Here is a 20,316-nt window from a genome sequence, read left to right as displayed (position 1 = left end):
GGTCGAATCTGAAATTTCTGAAAGGTTGCTCGTTAAGGGTTGCTATGTATTTTCACGAGTCATTCGGCAAATGCATTCGACTGCTCGATTGTCTTTAGAAAAATCGATATCCAAGGAATGGTTTCCCCTTTTTCCTCTTTACTCTGTACTTTAATCGCTCTTTTCAACGATATCAACGATTTTTATTCGTAGCATTGAACAATATTTCTGATGAGAACAGAATTGTCTTAGTCTTTTGCTTTTATATTATAATATAATATTTCTGAATTTCTCTTACTTTATGAGTGAGAAAGATACGTGATTATTAAATCGATGCAGTAGAACGAAAATATATATTGCAGGCAGGTAAATTTTTTTGAGCGTCGTTAAAAGCACCCAGGAGATCGTTAGTCTCACTAATCTCAGTTGCTGCGGATATATGGGTTAAATGTAAATTATTGTCAAGGAACGTTAATTGCCACGGTAGAACTAATTACTGTGTTTTATGCGATTCTTTGCTAAGAGCTTGATAAACAGGACACTCTCTTCGATGTATTTAATTCTTTAATTCTTCTACGAACTTCGTCTAATTGTGTTTTTGACAAAAATTACTATTATTTATTTTATGACAGAGATAAACGCAGAAAATCAATTTTTGTTTTCTATTTTATTTTGTTTGTATTTAATTTGCAATATTTTGTTTGCATTAATGTTGCAAATATGCAATTTTACTTTGCTCGGAAAAATTTTCTTTCCGCTTTCGCAGGATTTCAGAGTATTTATTTCGTGGAAATTTACTGTTTAAATGTTTAATTTACCGATATTATGTACATGAATGATTATGTTTATTGGCCGAAATTCGATTTGATTTGAGCATGATTACGCAAATGAGATGAATAATGACGCTTGTGCATTGCGACTGTGACTGGCAACCCGTGATTTATCGATGTAACTATAAGGATACTGTGAGATGTCAAATGTTATTGCTTCGCTGTATACGACACAATGTCTCAGCTTCCGCTGCGCGCTCTTGTTGTTTGGACCGGGAAATCCCGATGAGTCAGAATGGTGGAATCATCCCTCGAGAAAAGTAGTTTGCCACATCCTTTTCACGACAATCACAGTAGGAAAATTAATTCTTTGATGCTTGATAATAGTAAAGGGGAAATATCCTGCTATTTAGAAAAGCTATAAGAATTATCTTGCTTAATCTTTTTAATTCTACACAATCTTTTTTACTTACATTATTTTATTACAATTTTTAAATATTAACTTAATTGTTAATGTATATTAACTGAATTTTTTAAATGTGTAAAAAATTTACTTAAATATAAATATAAAATACATTTTCAGGAAATTATTATATTATATTATCAAATATTAATTGTCAAATCTAATTACCTCAAATACTAATCGCAATTTAATCTTCTCAAAGTGAATTAAATTAAAGTTGAATTAAAGCTTAATTAAGCTTCTTTCATCGAGCATAAAGAGATTTACCTGTAAAATCAGCTTGATGTAAAACTACGGAAAGAAATATAATTGCGAAATTATGATATATATGGGATAAAATATACTGAGAATTCATATATTTGTCGTCGCTTGTAAAAATCATTTCTGCTAGACATGTAAAATGATGAAAAAGGAAAATTTCACGTTCAGAGAAATAGCACTATATCTCGAAAATGAATAAACCTAAGAGATATATAATGCAGATGAAATTGTCGGATAGTGTATTTTCATGTTCCATTCTTTTGATTTGAGTATCATGATTCTTCAATACTTTATATATCCTCTTCGGCATTTCGAAAAATAATGCATATCTTGTAACGCTGTTATGTTTCCAAACATTGTGCTCGCGATGAATCCATTCATTTTTCGTCGAGATACTTTCAAAATATCTTTTATACATCGAGTTATTTACTTTATCGCGAGCAGGATCAATTGCCAGCTGCTCCGTTCTCACTATCGCCGTTTACGAGTTAAAGATATTGCACCTTTAACGATCGTGGTTTAAGTATCGTGAGTTTAATTTATGATTTGTAATGTTGGACACGTTTATGATACTGTCACTCTGTGATACTAACATGGATTGAACTCTCGATACAATTTCGCGATTGTTCTGGCGCCAAGAGGAATTTTCGGATATTCAACGACGTAATTGACAATATCTGTAAAGAAATATCGTTCGATTTGTTGGTAGATAATAATTCGCAAAATTAGATGTCAGCAGTGTTGAAATAATCGGAAGGATGCGTGTGGGTTGCGAACCTCGGTATCATAATTTTTCATACCACTCGACATTCTCGGAATTTTGCAAGTGTGCCACCGGGAAACGCTCGATTACGCTCACAGTCGGAATGATTCTCCGATATTATTATCAGGCTTTTATTACATTCCACTTTAAGTCAATATGTTACATCTTTTATAAGACAGTTCCCTATAAAATCAATCAATTACCTCAAGTTAATTAATTTGCTGCTTTTTTTTTTAGAAATAAAAGTAGAAGAGAAAAATGATTAACTTGATATTACGTCTCTTTGAAAATCGGCTCTATATGCGTTATCGAAAATTATTAATTATTTTATCTTTTTATCATACTTTCTGTATAACAGTTTCATTATTTAAATTGTCGTATCTCATGAAGCGCGAATTTGGTGATTAAAACATCACGAGTTTGTCCGCTATATCCTTTGGATAATAACGTGACGCGTGTCACTCGAGCGAGCATAACCACCGACGACAGTGTGAGATCGAATGTAATTCGGGCTTAAGGGAACCCGCGCTACGATACGGGATGAAATCGCTCGTATAGAATTGATCGGCGATAACCAACGCGAAATGTCAGCGAGCGCGTCAGGACGTCACGTCGTCAGGAAATATCCCCGATGGATCCCTCGTGTTATAAGAGAATTTTACTATATTTACGTTCAGAGAGACGACGAATCGATCGGTTTACGCAGATGAATATAGAATCGGGGTCATTACGAGTCGCGAAATAAAAAAATGCTAATTTGTCTCGAAATCAGCTGATCAGGTTTGTCGATGGCATCCGCGTGCACTGTTTCGGACAAGCGCCGTTCCGCGCGATGAATTATTCATGGCGAAATAGCGCAGGGGCGCTAAACTTAATGCCGCTGATTCTATCATGGATAAGAGTGCATACTTCATTTCACGGCTGAGAGGGTTGTAACTACGAACTTTAAGAACTTATGAGCGAATATATTTGTCTGGCGTCTTTAAAGCGCGATCGAGATGTTTTCGTCAGATAAAAAGAAAATTGTTTCACCATTTCGCCATCGGCTAACTTATTTCTTTTCCTCGATTTCGCGATGAAATACTGAACATAACAAATAGTAAATAAAAACATAAGAAAATAGAAGCAAATAAATAAAAAATAGAAATATAATGAAATCTTTAAAATTATCTGAATATTTTAAAAGTATATTGTATGTCATCTTAAAGACAAAAGTTTTGAAAATCTTGTTCAGGAAATTCCGTTATTTAATTAAAAATAATATGAGAAGATTAATATGTAAACATTTTTATTAAAAATTTTATAGAATTTCCAAACTTGTTGCGTTAAAAAAAAATGCAATTTTTATAAATTGAGTAAGTTGGTTTCGAAGAAGATCGGCGAAATAATACATAGAATAAGATTTTATACGTAACTAGTTTCGGAGTTCTCTCACTCTCCAAAGTTTCTCGGACAAGTTGCGGAAAGCTCGATCGTGAGGATAAAGTTGCCCTTTCTGTAATAACTTTTTTCTTCGCAGAAAATTTCTGTCGAAATAAATCGTCGCGTCACGGGCGGGTTATTTTTCATCTGCGGCATACGCGGTTTGATATACGCGAAAGGGTTGACACTCGACTTGGCACTTGATGCAACTGCTAAACAGCATTTTATCTTTGAAAATTATATTACAACTTTCTTTCTTCCGTGGAAGAAAATGCCAAGGCGAAACGAAAAAAAGATCGCAATGTAATAGCTGTACGTTCATCCTACTCTGAAGAATGTTTCAGCGAAAATTAAAACGTAGTTTGCGCATGCGCGCACTCCTCTACAGCTCTGTAATTTCTGCGTGTATTTTGCCCTCGTTCCATCATCGAGGAATTTCCACTTACCATTCCGCTTTTACCACAAAACAAATGCTTTTTACACAGAAGCGAAAGCTCTTATTTTATGGATACTCTAATAAATTATATTAATTAGTTTTTCTGCATATATATATATTTAATTGCATTTTCTATGTTATCGAGAAACGAAATATATATTTATATAGAAAATATAATTACCACATAATAATTATATTTATTTTTTCTATGTATAATTATTATAAAGTAATGATACTGGAAATTGACAAGTTTTGTCGAATATTAATATTGTTCTTAAAATTATATATTAATTCTCTAGTTCTATATTCATAATATTGATCCATATGAGATAAAATTAATTCTGCATATGCATCTGACGGAAACTGGTTTGCAAGAAATGCATCCAAAGAAATATACATTCGCAGTCAGTAAACATGAGTATATATACAGGGCGGCCGATAAAATAGCTAGTGTGGATAAAATATCAGTACTCGATACTTCTCTCGACCGATAAAGGCATCGAGCTATATTTGAAAGTGAATACTTGAAAGTAGCAGTACTCAAGATGGTCTGTGTTATACATATTATCCATAGAGTATAAGTTCGATAAATTTCAACATCTTTATCTGGTCCACATCAGAGAGGGCATCAAGAGTATGCATTTTCTGATATTAACATCTATCTCACTCGTACAATAAATGTAAAAATTAATAAAAATTATTTTAATTTAAAATTTATAAAACTAGTTTGTTAGACATGGTAATTACTGAATAATATGTATAACGATTTACGAATTATCGATACGTGTATTTAGTGAAAAGCAAAACAATAATATTACATGCTAATTAATTTGTATCGTAGTCGAGGAATGACGTGCGCACGTACAAACATCTTCATTTGCGATATTTACCTTTAATTAACGCATTTAATAAAGCGACCGCGATATTTAGTGTGATAAAATATTAATGAGATACTATGACTATTACATGATTTCAAAATGAATAACATATTAAACGCGACAGAGATTAAATCGGAGATAAAATTGCCGAAGTGATCGACGATGCGTGGTCTCGTTTAAATAATGATGTTGATGTTTGAGTCACGCCGCACGGTATATAATTCTACAAAATAAATCATATAATTATTGGCTACCATACAGTTATTTGGCATACAAATTACCACATAAATTGTGTGAAATTCTTGTGTTTATATCAATTTCATAAAAATTTGCATATTTATTTATTTATTTTTTTTTTACAAAATTGATTGTTTGCACATGAAAAATTTTCAGAATTAACCGATATAATTACATAAAGAACTATCACTGAAACTTTTATATAATTATATAGTTACAAAATATTACTTCATAATTCTCTCAAATCTTAAACTCGTTTTAAACGATGTAGATGTTGTCACAAAATTCGAAGGAAATTTTCATTTATATTATTATTGTGCAGAAAACATTAGAAGTAAAATATTGTATATACATATATAAAATATATATCACAGAATACATACATATACTAGAATATACAGCACATAAAATTGTAAATTCTATCTTGAATTTTATCGCGAATTATAGATCATCTAAAGCGGACTTTGCAGAAAGGCTTTCATATAGTTAATACACGTTGCTCTTTCGAGATATTACAATTGTCTGAATTTTGGTCCTTGAGGCAGCACCCGACATTCATGTAAGCTGGAAACCTACGGAAAGCCTTTAATCCTGGGGTAGCATTAAACCATTCTTTGGGCCCGCGTTATCCCTAGAGTCCCGAAAGGGTTAAGTGACGAATAACTGTACGGCTTACGTTAATTCCTCGGTGTGGCGGCGGCCTGCCCTATATATCGCACAATTGCACCGAAGCAGGGGAAACCACGCACAAGTTCGGATGTTTATGCTTCGGGCAAAACTAGGAGGAGTGCAGCTCTAACGGGGTAACTCTTGCCTCGCCGTCTTGCTATACGGCAATAAGCATGCGCTTATATGGTTCCCTCATGCATATTTGGCATAGGCAAAGTTTACGACGAATTTGCCCGTCGGCTAGTTTCGCGCGCACAACTAGCTAATTAACTATCACGTCGGATAACTTTCGATAACCCGCGATTGCGCGCGACTCGAGCAGCTCTCACGTGCTACGCGTAATCAACCTGTCGCCGCTTATCTGCAACGCGCGATCCTCACGCGGGTTGACGTAAGTCCTTCGTTACTAGGCGACGACGAGGAATTTTGAATAATTCCGAACGAATTGAAAGCGCAAAATGTTTTCCAATTCAAATGCGGCTTTCCGCGGACGAAACTGAAAGCAGTTTAATCAAAAGGGTATAAAATCTACATATAGGAAGATGTAAAATGTAGATAAAATATAGGATTATTCTTGGTTTAATCTAGAATCTAATGTAATTATAGTTAAACAAAAAAGAATCTGAAGATATAAAGATCTGCGGAAAAGGAATGAAATTTCACTCAATTGTTTGTTGTTAACAGACTTAAAAGACTCTGTATTAGTCAAGAAATACAGGCATTTTATTATTATCTATATTATAGAGGGTGCGGTTATTCCAAATAATTGTTGAGATTAAAGATTATTCGGTGAAACGACATTTTCATAATTGTAGGAAATAATATTACATTCGCACCTTCGTTTCTGACGCTATAAGCTTTTGCGAAGGAAAATTGCCATCGTGTATCGTGTCGGGTTTCTGTAAATAGAAAACGTTTCCATAAAAGAGAAAGTCGAAAGCATTTTTATTGTGAATTATTAATTATATAGCATTGTTAATATAAAAAATATCGAGAAAGGATAAAAAAAGAGAAACTTAAGTTTTATAAAAAAATATATTGCGTTCACTTCTCCTAAAAAGGAGAGAACAGGAGGCATATTTATTTAATGTTAAATTTCTTGCTACATTTTCTTCAATTTTCTTTCTGATAAATTGTTCTAGAAAAATATCACAGCTCAATTGTGAGCCCTTTCAAACAGCTACACATTTAATCTAAATTTTATAATTCTAAATGAGTGATACATGAGTGATTGCAAAGTTTTTCTGTTATCTTCTTCACATTTTCGATGTGCTAACTTCAGCAAGTTTTTTCGACGACTCTCTTACGGGTTGCGGAAAGAATAAAGATACGCAAAAACAGACTGTAAAAAAGAGAAATATATATTAATTTCTGCATGAATATATTATATATTTAAAAAATTATTTTTATCTCTATAATAATCTCTATAAAAAATTAGGTGTTAATCATCTAATTTAAGCAATTAATTAAAATTTTTAATGATGCATTATAGAATATCATCTTTAAAGAGCATTTGTGATAACTTGATTGAGAAATGAAATTGATCAGTCTTAAAGTCTTATGAGATTCGTTGAATCTTTATAATTTGTATTACTTTGATATTAACTTTTTTTTTCAACACTCAATTTAACATTACATTGAGAATAAGATATTTCGCATTAAAGATTCGATTGAATCTATCGCGTAAAACAGTGATTCGGTAAAATCTTTTATCCGCGAGGTGATACGATCCGTTATACGAGAGGATTAAATCGTTGCGTTAATCGTACCGGAGAAGAGGCATCCCAATCCCATGAAAGCGACGATGCACTCGGTGCCCAGAAGCGCGGAGAAAATCAAATTTCCCACAACGGCAGCGATATTTCCAATGACGGCGAGGATGCTGGTGCTTGTGGCTCTGTAACGAAAGATTCATTTTCGCCGACCGAAATTATATTTATTTCGCGCGGCAGCGCGTATCCCCTTTTTCTCGCGTTAACGCACGACGATGATAAAGCGACGAATAGAGAATTGCATCCGATAAAATCTCGAGGCACAATCTCTTTCCTCCCCTTCCCTTCCCCTCTCCTCCACCTCCTCCTTCCGTTCACTCATTCGCGCGTCTGCCACGCGGTCGCAATTAATCTCCAGGGTTACACGAGCGAGAAGAGCGGAGAGGATACGGTCGCGCGCGTCAAAGAGACGCGCTTACATTACCTTAATGGGACGGGAATAACGTCGACATTCACCGCGGTAACGATATTACCCGCTATTCTTGTCGTCACGATAACCGCCGACGCCAGCGTCAGCATGTACGGCGGAGACTGCGCCCAATTTATTCCGAAACTGCTTGCCACCGATATCAGGAAGGCCATGACTGCAACAATGGTGTTGTATCCGTTAATTTACGGATTATTTCCGTGCCGTATAGGAATAATTGTGTGTCCCGTAGACAATGCTTAACTACTTCTACACTGAGAGAATTTTCTCTTAGAATTTATCCTGAAAATCATGGTAATCGTGGGACAATATGGTATGAAAAGAATTTTATGAGAATTTCTCTGATTGATTTTTATTACAATAAAAATAATAATATCTATCACAATAAAATATAAAATATGTCTGATTAATATTTTACTAAATTGCATAGTAAAATTAATCAAACATATTTTATATTTTATTATTGTGATAGATATTATTATTTTTATTGTGATAAATATTAATGAGAGAAATTCTCATAAAATTCTTTCCATACCATATTGTCCCACGATTATCATAATTTTCAGAGTAAATTCTGAGAAAATTCTCTCTGTGTACGCCGCGTAATAAAAACACGTGAAAAATTTTACGAGAGAAAAACATTTACGAGAGAAAAGAAAGAAATATTTTTTTCATTGCAACGTACGTGTAAAAAATAATACATTCTATTATTTATTGCATTTAGTGCTGTTAATCTAAGTTAATTGATAAATATTTTCTTGAGTAAGGTATTGCTTGGTATAGAGAAAGACGGTAATTTATACTTGCTGCAGAATAAATAAATAACAATAATATCTTACGCATTATAATCTGTTTTCGAAGCTTGGTGGTTGTTATGAATCCGGCGAGAAATGAGAATACGACGGCTGATGACGCAATAACGGTGGAATTTTGGTAAATGACGGGATTAATTGTCCACTGAAACACAACAGTAAGACGTTATAATTATTATTAGAGAAAAAAACGAAATATTTATATAGGGGAATTTCGTTTATAAAGCCCGTCGTTTATGGTCAATCAATAATTGTTTGAATTATCGTTAATTAAAAATGTTGCAGTTTTATAAATGAATATTTAATAATAGCACACGGAAGCTCTTCGTTTCAAAATTAAATTATCGATGCAATTACAAACTATTAAACAGACACATGTGTTTCACGATTAAATCTCACTTCGTACGACAAGATCGATATTCTAATACGTTAATTCAATCATCGCGATGAAGTGTCTCTCGATTTCGCGCCGATTTCACCGACCTTTAAGCACGCGTCGTCAAAGTTCGTGCAGTTCAAGTATTGTCTGGCGGGTAGAGTCGCGTGCGGGTCCAACATCTCGCATATGGTTGGTTGCCTATTGGTATCCTTCGATGCCCAATTCACCGCATCGAAGTTGTTGAGGATGATGAAGAGTTGCGGCACCCACAGTCTCATCGTATTAAATCTACGCGATCGAATCAACAGGAAATCGCGTCGATTACTGTCGCGCCGATTATTGTCGCGTCGAAAAGCGCCGCGACTTTGTACCCAAACTTACCCGAGCATACTTCCAAATTGGAGGAAACTTACGAAGCAAAAGGCGGGCAGGTAAGCCGTCGTTGCCAGTAACAGCTTCGTGTTGTACAACGAAACGCGCATCCTCTCGAGGCTCGCCTCGAGCACGGGACGCGTCAATTGCGTCTTTTGCCGAACGAGCAGCGCTTTTATCTGCAACGAGGAAAAGGCGACGATGAAAGGCGCCCTTTTCTCAGCTCACCGAGTGAATTATGCGTCCGATTTGTGCGCACTGTTATCTAAATTCAATGCCGGCAGCAGTATAAAGTACGAAAGCAGACGCTATACAATGTATAAGAGAGAGATAAGAAAGAAATATGTGATATACACATATATATATTATAATACGTAAAGAGCACACACAGAAATGATCTGAATTTATCAGTATTTTCATTAAAGTATTATCAGCAAATTATTTTAAGAAATAATTGTGTATAACGGAGGATTTATTATCTAAGATTTTTATGACAAGAAGAAATGCAAAATTTAAATTTGGGGATGCGGTATATACGACACCCGGTGTCGACATTCTGCCTTCATCCACCTAAAAAATGCGATTTGCGTCTTTCTCTACTTCCGTTTCCGTTTTACTTCGCTCTCTCTTTTTCTCGTTGCTGCAGACGTGTCGTAAATAAAACGTGTCATTTGTATCTAGCAGAAGCGCTACGAAGTCGCGGAGGATATCTCGCAGCCATTTGTTAGAGCCCGAAACAACGAGTTTTGCTCGATAAGCCGGTAAAAAGATAATAACGCCCGAATAATGCAATATCGTCGTTGCCCGAGTCAGAAAATGAATCTTACTTGAGAGTGTTCTGTCAAAAAAAGCGGCTAAAATAACGAGTTTGGACTTATACTGTTTGATATCACTCTTTAAATCGATAATCGTTAATCTCTGAAACTCAATCTTAATAAATTCTCAGCCGTATTCTACCAAATTTTATAATAAATATATATTTTTTTTCTTTATAGATTAAAGTTTAGGGAATCTATAATTCATGATAAAATTTAGGGCAAATATCTATTTATAATTTTATACTGCATATTTTAATGCATGTATGTATCATGCAATATGTATTTTGTATATATATCTCTATTTTTTTTCTTTTTAAATATTGAAGTATTGAAAATAAAATTATAAATAAACTACACACATAGAATAATAAATAAAATTCTATTTCGAATTATAAATCATCGAAAGGCTTAAAAATCAACTAATGAAATTATTTTTATCATACATATTATTTTAAGATTATACCTCGAAAAGCTTTAAAGATTTAGATATTTCTATTTAAGTACTTGTATATATTTTATTTAAAAAAATATTAAATAGCTAGATCTGAAAGAGAGAGAGAGAAAGACTTGAAATAAAAACTGAACCGTGTTATTTGACTTACCGGAAACGTTTCCGAAGGTTGTCTGGTGTTCATACAGTACATTCTTCTGAGTAATTTCAAGGCAGCATCCGATCTGCCAATTGCCATGAGATACTTAGGGCTTTCCGGCAACATGGTCGCCGTAACGAGGCCGACGACAGGTGGTATTGAGCAGATTAACAGGTATATACGCCAAGAGTTGTAGTCTTGACCGAAAATATCGATGTGCCAATTCAACGGCAATATCATAAAGCCTAGAGCTGATGAGTCAAACACTTTAATTATCAAGATCTATAAGAGCGTATATATATATATTGTGGCTCCTCTTTATTAAACCTCTCTTCCGAGAAGAGTCCAACAAAATCGACTTAACGATTTTTTTTACGTTACTTTCTTTGCGATAAAGAGAAGTCTTAATTATACAGATAAAATTAGTCTCTAAGTTCAAATTAGCTGATTCATTTCTTGAAGTCTCGTAATTTCAATATCTCGCGCGTTCAACTGAAACTATTCGGTGTCAGTGTGATTCACCTTAGATAAAGTTCACCGGTCATTGCACACAGGTCGCGGCGATAGTGTGACACGTAATCTAATTTCGAACTAGTTTCGCCAACCTCTCAGCGCATGAGATCGGTTCTGGATCTTTTTCACACGTGAGCCACTATCAGAATATCATAGTTTATATAATTAAAAGTAAAGATACTATAATTATAACTGAGACATTATCATATAATATTAATATGTGCGTGTGCGTTGATCGTGTATACATTTTTTATATATTTTATAATTCTTTCTTCACTCTCGAATTTAACTCTTTTAATGTATTTTTACGTGCATTATTTATTTACTTTCGCGAGTAACGTGTTGTTGTTGATAAGTGCGATGCATTAAACGATTTATCGCGCGATCGCGTGTTTACCTGCTGGCACGATATTCGCTACGGCGAAGAGAAATCCCGCCCATGTGGTGAAACGCGGCTTGTACCTTGTCGAATGGAATTCCGTCAGGTACGTCATCACCATCGCTAACGGGCCGCCTGCACTGTAAATCATAGATGCGCGCGTGTTACATTTTATCGGGCGAATAAGATTACGAGGGTAGAAGGTTGCGATAAACTTTGAGAGATCGGAAAAGCATACACTTGTATTCCTTGAGATTTTTAGGAGAAGAAATTTCGATTATAAAGAATACTGTGCTATTAATTATTATTAGAAAATTAATATTGAGAATGTTTTAATAGTTAGAATAATTAAATAATAAAATTTGAAAATGTTAATTATCTTTTTATCAATGTTGAATATGAATAAATTTAAAATATATTTTTTTAATATAAGCCAAGCTTAATTGGATTTTAAGAGATTTCTAAAACAATTCTTTTATTGTTAGTGTTTTTTTTTTTTTTTTTTTTTTTAGAAAACACGAATACTCACAGGATTCCACTGAGAAATTTGACTATTATAAATATATAATAAGATCGTACTCCACTGCTCACGATGTTCAAAATCGAATCAATTAATAATGCGAGCATGAACAATACTTTCATGCTTACGTAAGGCGTTATGTAGTCCCATATGAAAGCAGTCGTTGTCATAGCTATAAAAGATCAATAGTATCAAGATATTTGATAACATAAATTGCCCTGCATAAGGGAACAGAAAGAAAGATATTGAAAGATATTAAGTCATATAATATCAAATTAATTTTGCAATAATAGATTAATTATTATATTATAATGATGTTTGCGTGATAATTTTATTAATACTTGATTTTTTAAGGTAGTTTTTTTAAGATTTCTAGAATTTTGTAATGACAAGTTATGACAATTTTAGAGAGAGAAGATTGCTATATAATTTTATCATAATTATTAGTGCTACAGTATTAGAATTATACGAATATTACAGTTATCTTAATCCGTTTTATTTAAAATTTCGTACCTATGTAAGGAAATGCGACGAGCACCCCTTTGCGAAAAAACGTGAGCTCCAAATCACATTCCGCTGATGCCAAGATAAATGCGCTAGAAGTAGTATCGAAAATAGCGGTCCATGCGATTGGTAACGTTGCCAGTAACAGTAGTACATTAAACACTCCATAGCCTAAAAGATAGATAGATAGAAAGAGAGAGACGATAGATAGATAGATAGAAAAAGACAGACCGAGTAAAAAAATAATAAAAAATATTATTTTGAATAAGATTAAAAATTTTTACCAGTTGTCGAAATGGCTTTATTGAAATCAGCCGGTTCGTCGTTAAAGTTGTCTAAAAAATTGAAAACAAGTAACTTTACAAAGCTTCGTGTTTACATTGTGGATTGTATAATAAACAGTGTTATTATACAGTTTTATAATATAGAAGACATGGATAGAATTCAGGTATAAAGATCTACTTAGAGGAAGAGAACATTTTAGTATTAAGCTTTAAAAGCGACTACTATAATGCAGCTTTAGAGTTGTCAGTGAATGCGATTTATCCACGTTACCTACATGAATAATTCGTATGATAATGTGTGATAAGACTTACGCGCATTATGTAAGTAATAAGACTTAAATATGTTAGAAGATAAATATTTAAAAAATATTTAAATAAAATATTTACTTATACATATAAATAATTCAATTTCTTTCAGATATGAAATTCACCTAAAATATATCAATTGTTTATATATAAATTATAATAACTAAATATGTATATTGCGCGTTTCTACGACGTAATAATTACAGTAAAAATACAAAAATAATACATAAATATTTATGAATAAGATCTATTAGAAAACTTTTCTAACAAAACTAACGAGCCTCATAAAGTAATTGTTTATAAATATATTTTCCGATTGTTTAAAATTTTTATCTTCCTCTGATATATATAGGTATATTACACCTGGATAAGAATCTGAAAACTGTTAACTTTAGGAGCCGAAAATTTTTATTTCCATATACACCACTAAATTACACTCTCACTGTACTGTAGTCGATTCGAATTTAAAGAGGGGTTAAACACACTACGAACGTTACGCAAAAATGGTTTTTCTCACCGGTTATCGTAGCGATCTTGTCATTTTCACGGTCACTCGCGAACATATCCGACGTGACGAGCTGAAGAGGCGACTGTGCTCGACGTGGTAGAGTCAGTCCCACTTCTTGAAGACGAAAATAGAAGCCTAAGGCGGCAAATTTAGGCAGCTATCTCGTTTCTCGCCAGGTACGCAACAAAATCAACTACGCCTTGCCTCCCGTACGTTATTTGCCTTAAACAGAAAAGTGGATGTACTTCGCGACAGCGAATCAGATATACATTTTTTTATCGGTGCTACCAGCGGTGTCGGTAAACGATTCTACGCGTGCGGTCGAACTGTAAAACACAATAGCGTTCTGGTGAGCTTCTTGCTTGCGCAATCTGCCAATAAAAACAGGTCAAACGATCCAATTGTTAGATGCCTCTCAGTTGTTTCTCATTAGTGGAGTCGAGTTTCTTTGGAGCCGCATTATCTTTACGCATATGATATTTGTTTTGTTACACCTGTTAAGGTCGTTGTCAGCGACTCCGAAAAATCATATGCATATACTAAAGTGTCTCATACGTATTACAATTAGAAAAAATATGAAACGATCATTTCTTATTTATTCGCAATTTTTAATAATTTATTAATATAGTGATATTTGGAATTTAAATATTGATTGAAAGGGATAAAAAAAATTATACGTATCTATTTGAAATTATTATTGAACATACAATTTTATTTTCACGGATTTCAGGAAAAAAAATGAGTATCTCTTAAAATAAGATAGTATAACAAGTTTTCATTTCACACTATATATTAGAAAAATGAATAATATATACCTATGTTTATTCGATTTGGACACAATTTTTGGAGATGATTCACTTTCATTTTATATGGGGAAAAGGAGAAGAGAAAATTGCTGTAATCAATAACGAATATGCTTATAAATTGTTAAACACTTTTGTTCGTATGTTAAAAGTGAAATAGATTAAAATCAATAGAACTATTCAGAGGAATGCAAGAACAATCACTGAAATAAAAACTGAAATAATAAGTAGAATCCGTCGCGAGAAAAATTAATTAATTGACGATGATTGTCTGGGCGTTACAATACTATTCTTACTTTTGATTTCTCATCATTTCAGAAAAAGTAAACTTCAGCGCGAAGAAGACAGTTCCTTATCGCGATTAACATATCACATGTCATTAGTCATTGTACAAATATACTCGCTACCGCTGCTATGAATTGATGCACGTGCGCGTGTTAATGTTCTCATGTTCTATCTTGTGATATAGCTTCAATTATTTTTTTATTATTTTTAATTTATTGAGACACGAATACTAAGAAAATAGCCTTGATCGTTACACGTGTTTATTCATGCGTGAAAGTCTAGATCGCGAAGAAATTGATAAATATCATTTAAGTATATATATGTATATGTAATGTGTGTGAGCTCTCTAGTCGTACTATTATTTTAAACAATTTTTTCAAATCGCTTTAATATTTATTATTATATTTCTTATTATTGTATTTCATTCTTTTTACAATATGAAAAAAATAGATGGAGAGAGAATAGAACATTAATAATATAATTAGTATATATTAATTGAATATAAAATTAGAAACTTTTATTTATACAAGTATACTTCACTCTAGGCTATCTCAAATTAGAGACAAATTCGCGTATAGAATGTCCTTTGAAGCATAGTCCATATTACTTTATGAGGTACGATAGGAGAACGATCCGATGTTATTAATTTAGAAAAAAAGCTAGCTCGGCGAAAAAACTTTTTTCTCTGTGTTCCTTCTTTTTCCATCGCAAAGGACGTCGCGTCATTTCCGGCTGCGAGCCATGCAGAGACGTACGCTTCGCGTCGGCAGAAACGGAAATGGATATTTGATCTGGCAATGTCGTACTGGCCTTTGGTCGTCAGCTAGTTCACTCTCAGTTGTGTCCGACTCAGTTGACAGGAACACGAGAGTGTTGCACCGGGTTCAAACTACGCCGCGTTCAGTGTATAGCTCTCTCTGATTCTCGACTGGTGATTTTCGTTTACTGGCAAGAGAACTATACACCTATATACAAATTGCTGACACGCGGGAAAAGTTCTTGTGTAAGGCGATCTCAGCTTCACACTGTCATCGTGTTTTATACGTTAGAGTTTGCTTTGTTTTTGCAAAAGTGTTCAGAAAATCGCGGTTAATTATTTTATTTTTATTTTATTAAACTAAATTTGAGTTTATAATACTTCATTATTACACATCGATTTATAGAAAAATATTTAATAGATGATCAGATAAATAAGAATATTATTTAGTTTCCTACTTTCGAAAAAAAATATATAAATTTAATATATTTTACGTAATATTCTTAAAAGGAATATATTTTTTCGCTTTTATTTTTTTATTATTGAAATTATTAAGATAAATGAAATTAATTAGATTTTATACAGAGAGATTACCCTTTATAACTTTAAACGTTCTTACTGAGACAATGTTTTTATTGGAAAAAGACGTTTGTGATATTTGACAAATGCGTTAAAAATAGAGACAAAAAAGATTTCGATAACAAACACTGCCGAGTTCTGACAGCTGATAAAATATTGTAGTCTTTCGATAACGCGGTTAATACGTCGCAGAACCTGCATCAGCAAGCATATCGTTTGTGTGCATTCAGTGTCACAGATTCGGTTCCGGAAATCACCGCGTATGCAGGTGCACGATGATTGGAAACCAGACACTTGCATCGCATGCCACGTATTAATAATAATAGTGGGCGACAGGCAATAGTAATTTTTTCTCGTTCGTGGAGATTATGGAGAAAGAATATACTTTCTCACACTTTTAACCTTATAATACGCGGCCGGAAGAAACTGTTATTCTGAAAGGTGTATTCCAGGAATAATCTTAGACATATATTCTTAGACCATCTCTCGATATATGTATATATTAGAGCATTTATTTAACTGCATGAGAAAAATCGTAAAATGATATATAATAAATTCTATATAATACTGCAGATATATAATAATTATTATCGATATCGACAATCCGTGGAAACAAAACATGCTATTATTGTTAGCTATTGTAATTTCATTTCTATTGATCGCCTTTGAAGCATTTGAATCAATTTCCATTCGGTAATTTTTACCCAATAAACTATATTAAAGCGAATTCAATTCAGATGTTCTATTTTATTGATATAAAACTAGACAATACATTTCAATTTTAATTGTTTCATCTAGCCATCTAATTTGATTCTAAATTTTCACATATTTTTCTTATACTATTTTTTTGTTTCATGTGTTCCTTAAATAAATTTATTATTAATATATTCGATAAAAATAATTTGACATATCTATTTCTATCAAACACAACAATTTAATCGTAAATAATTAGAACTAGATGAAACAGAAAAATCCCGAGAGAAGCAGAGACGATATGAGACATAAGAAATTTATCTCGACGATTAAAGTTCGATGCTAATTCGGGCAATTTTGAAGCCAAGCGCAGTTTAGCCGGGAACAACGTATCACATTTATTGTTTACATCGCGAGGTGGGCGACGTAAACAGACACGATTCGTAACTAGTCAGATACTTTTCCTGTAAACCGTCTGAAGTCGAGTAAACAGCCGTCGCCACACCACCCATACCCCGTCAATCTTCTCTCTCCCTCTCTACCCCTCCCTCAGTTCTGTGCCCCAACCCCTCTGTACGCTCGTTCGCTTGATGGGGCAACTCACTTAATGAGTTTCTCGGGGTATTCGATGTGGAATGCGGGCTCTATTCAAACTTGTTCGGCTTTCGTACGCCTCGTTCTCGGATTTCTTGTAATGACGCCGCGGCACTGCATTCGAGAGAGCGATAACGATATCTTATTTCTCTAGCATCTACTTAGCTCTTTTGACTCCGTGACTCATATTGCCGAATTCACTTAACTTCTATTTCGATGTACACGAAACTCTAATGTCTTGGATCTTTCAACGCGCAGGAAATTGTATAAAGTTTAAAAGCAAACGATACAGCATTGGTAATTATTATCCGGTTTAAATAAATTACTCTAACGAAAAATTCTTAATCTGTTTCAGAATCTGTTTAATTCTTTTTTAGAAGAAATTTTTTAAATAACGAAAAAAGTTCAATGATTGAAAATTAAAAGAAAAAAGATTTTTATTTGATTTGCGAAATCTCGAAAGATGAATTTTATTTTTATCCTTGCCAATGAGCTGTCTCTTCTTAGATCGTTGAGTTGGAGGACCGAGCTCTTGGATCCCGTGATCCTCTGTTTGCGAGCGAATTTACGCCGATCCTCTTTTGCATTCGCGTTGAAGGCAGAATGAAAGGAAAGGGAAAGTTTGCTGGCGTGTTTGAGACCTCGCGAATGGAATGAAACTCGGGAAATTCGTCGCGCCGGAAACTTATTTCCGAATGGATTATACGAGGACGCAATGTCCTTTGATAACATTGCACGCGCGCGAGTAGAAGCTATATAACGTTCGAAGCGATCTATTTTTTCTTTTAGCGCGCGACGAGATAATACGATTACTAGGATCATATTGGACGAGATCGCAGAATTTTTCAACGATTTCCCAAGAGATTTACGGCTCACACATCATGTCATGCACGCGAGAAAAAGAGAGGAAGAAAATTCGATATTACATAATTAATATCTATATCTCTTGATAGACGAGATTTTCTATTTCTCTCATAATGATGTCGGCTGTATATATATTACATAAAACAAGTTTTATGAGTAAATATACAGTACAAGTAAATAATAATAAGTAAATAATCATAAATAAATATAATTATGTATAAAATATATATAAAGAGAGAGATTAAGAAAGAAATTAATTTGCCATAAATGAAAAAATAATCAATAAGCTTGATATATTCGTTGTGCTTTTCTTGAGAGAAAAGAATTTTTATTTTCTCAAAACTGACAATATTTGATAGATTTACCTTGAAAAAAATTATGTACATATAAAAACATTCACTGATTTTTTATGTTAAATTAATATCTTACATCGTACTTTACTCGCGCCATTTTTTCCCCACAAATCTCTCGATTCGCCTCGTACAATAATATGCACCCTCACGGTCGCTGGACGCGGTCTTCCGCTTAATCCATCAATTCCGCTAAATGACGGCCTTTGGTACACAGAGGGCAACGGATGCCGTCCAATATCCGCGTGCGTTGCGTGAGGTCCCTCTCGATCCTTGCGGCATGTGCGCTAACCGAAGACTTAATGGAGCCTGGACCCTGGACCATACGGCGTCGCCATGTGCCGTCTGTAATTTCTATGTGCCCGCATACATCGACGTTGCGTTATTGTGTAACACACGGTACGACCAGTGTCTATAATTGTAGAGTAATTAGCATTAATGCGTACAAATCAAGAATGCGAAAGAATGACTTTAACTATATCAAGTTGTCCAGATATTTAAAAATTAATAAGTTACTCTGCCACGTAAAAGACTGTTTATTATATACCGATCGCGCATCATAATTTCTTCGCCAATATCTCGCGACTAAAAACATCGCAGTTTGCTGCGAACCTATATAAGTATAAGCCACAGGCGTGTGAAAAAGGTATGACGCGACGATGAAAAAGTCAGAGGCCCACGAGCTTCCTGACTGCATGCTCGTAAAACGCTGAAACGTTCGAAAGAGGCCATGTACGTGCTTTTGAGAGGACGACGATATACCTCTTTCACCTTCTCTCGTGATCGTCCACGAAATTCGTAGGTGTAGCTCGCGTACATTTCAGTTACTCGGTACTCTCGAAGAGTACATCGGGGTGACAGTACGAAGTAGCGTCCTTATACGAAGTCGTCTATCGCGGTTACTATCGCGGAAGTTTATCATTGCGCGATGGCGATCTTATATCTGCCGCGATGAATTATGTATAATATTTAGCATTGGAGTACAGCCACGCATAATTTTATCATTCTTCTTTAAACAAGTTTGAAAAAAGATATAAATTATTTAAAAATAAAAAATATCGTGTATATTAAGATTAAATGGAGAAAAATTAAGTTTTTTCTTAATTTCGCGTATAACTTTTATAGTATTTAAAAAAATAGTACTTAATCTTACTATTATATATATATTTTTTCAATTTATTTAACACTTATTAGTCTTTATTTGATGAGTTCAAAAAACACTTCTGCAAATTGTACATCTTTTACTATCCGAAATAAATGAGATCGAAAACATTTTCGCCAAAAATTACTTGAAGACAATGTGTCACGCATAGCGCGCAGGAATTTACC

General features: G+C 33.8%; 1 protein-coding gene across 2 annotated transcripts; it reads right to left on the bottom strand.

The window, feature by feature from the left end:
• Positions 1–6,894: 6,894 nt before the first annotated feature.
• On the bottom strand, positions 6,895–14,940 carry LOC145943846 (uncharacterized). Of its 2 annotated transcripts, none has more exons than XM_083051716.1 (13): positions 14,878–14,940; positions 14,072–14,284; positions 13,249–13,299; positions 12,974–13,135; positions 12,470–12,632; positions 11,959–12,080; positions 11,061–11,299; positions 9,650–9,819; positions 9,373–9,556; positions 8,917–9,034; positions 8,075–8,234; positions 7,648–7,775; positions 6,895–7,220 (listed from the first exon to the last, which is right to left on the bottom strand). In XM_083051716.1, the coding sequence occupies exons 2-13, from the start codon at positions 14,115–14,117 to the stop codon at positions 7,135–7,137; spliced, it is 1,629 nt and encodes a 542-aa protein (XP_082907842.1). In that variant the 5' UTR covers positions 14,118–14,284; positions 14,878–14,940; the 3' UTR covers positions 6,895–7,134. The 2 variants fall into 2 exon arrangements, with proteins under 2 accessions (XP_082907842.1, XP_082907843.1); XM_083051717.1 differs by lacking the exon at positions 14,878–14,940 and adding an exon at positions 14,351–14,463.
• Positions 14,941–20,316: the final 5,376 nt, after the last annotated feature.

The sequence above is a fragment of the Prenolepis imparis genome, unplaced genomic scaffold (assembly GCF_030444845.1).
Source record: "Prenolepis imparis isolate NDT839.2.m4 unplaced genomic scaffold, iyPreImpa1.0 SCAF_12, whole genome shotgun sequence".
NCBI classification, from domain to species: Eukaryota; Metazoa; Arthropoda; class Insecta; order Hymenoptera; family Formicidae; genus Prenolepis; species Prenolepis imparis.
The sequence above is the reverse complement of the archived record's forward strand: the minus strand, read 5'-3'. Positions and strand labels throughout refer to the sequence as shown.

Coding starts and splice junctions, on each gene's coding strand:
- LOC145943846 (XM_083051716.1), bottom strand. CDS start 14,117: ATGTTCGCGAGTGACCGTGAAAATGACAAGATCGCTACGATAACCG. Junction 9,820..11,060: donor AACCTTCGGAAACGTTTCCG/GTAAGTCAAATA, acceptor TCCTCGTTGCAG/ATAAAAGCGCTGCTCGTTCG. Junction 7,221..7,647: donor ATTGGGATGCCTCTTCTCCG/GTACGATTAACG, acceptor TCTTTTTTACAG/TCTGTTTTTGCGTATCTTTA.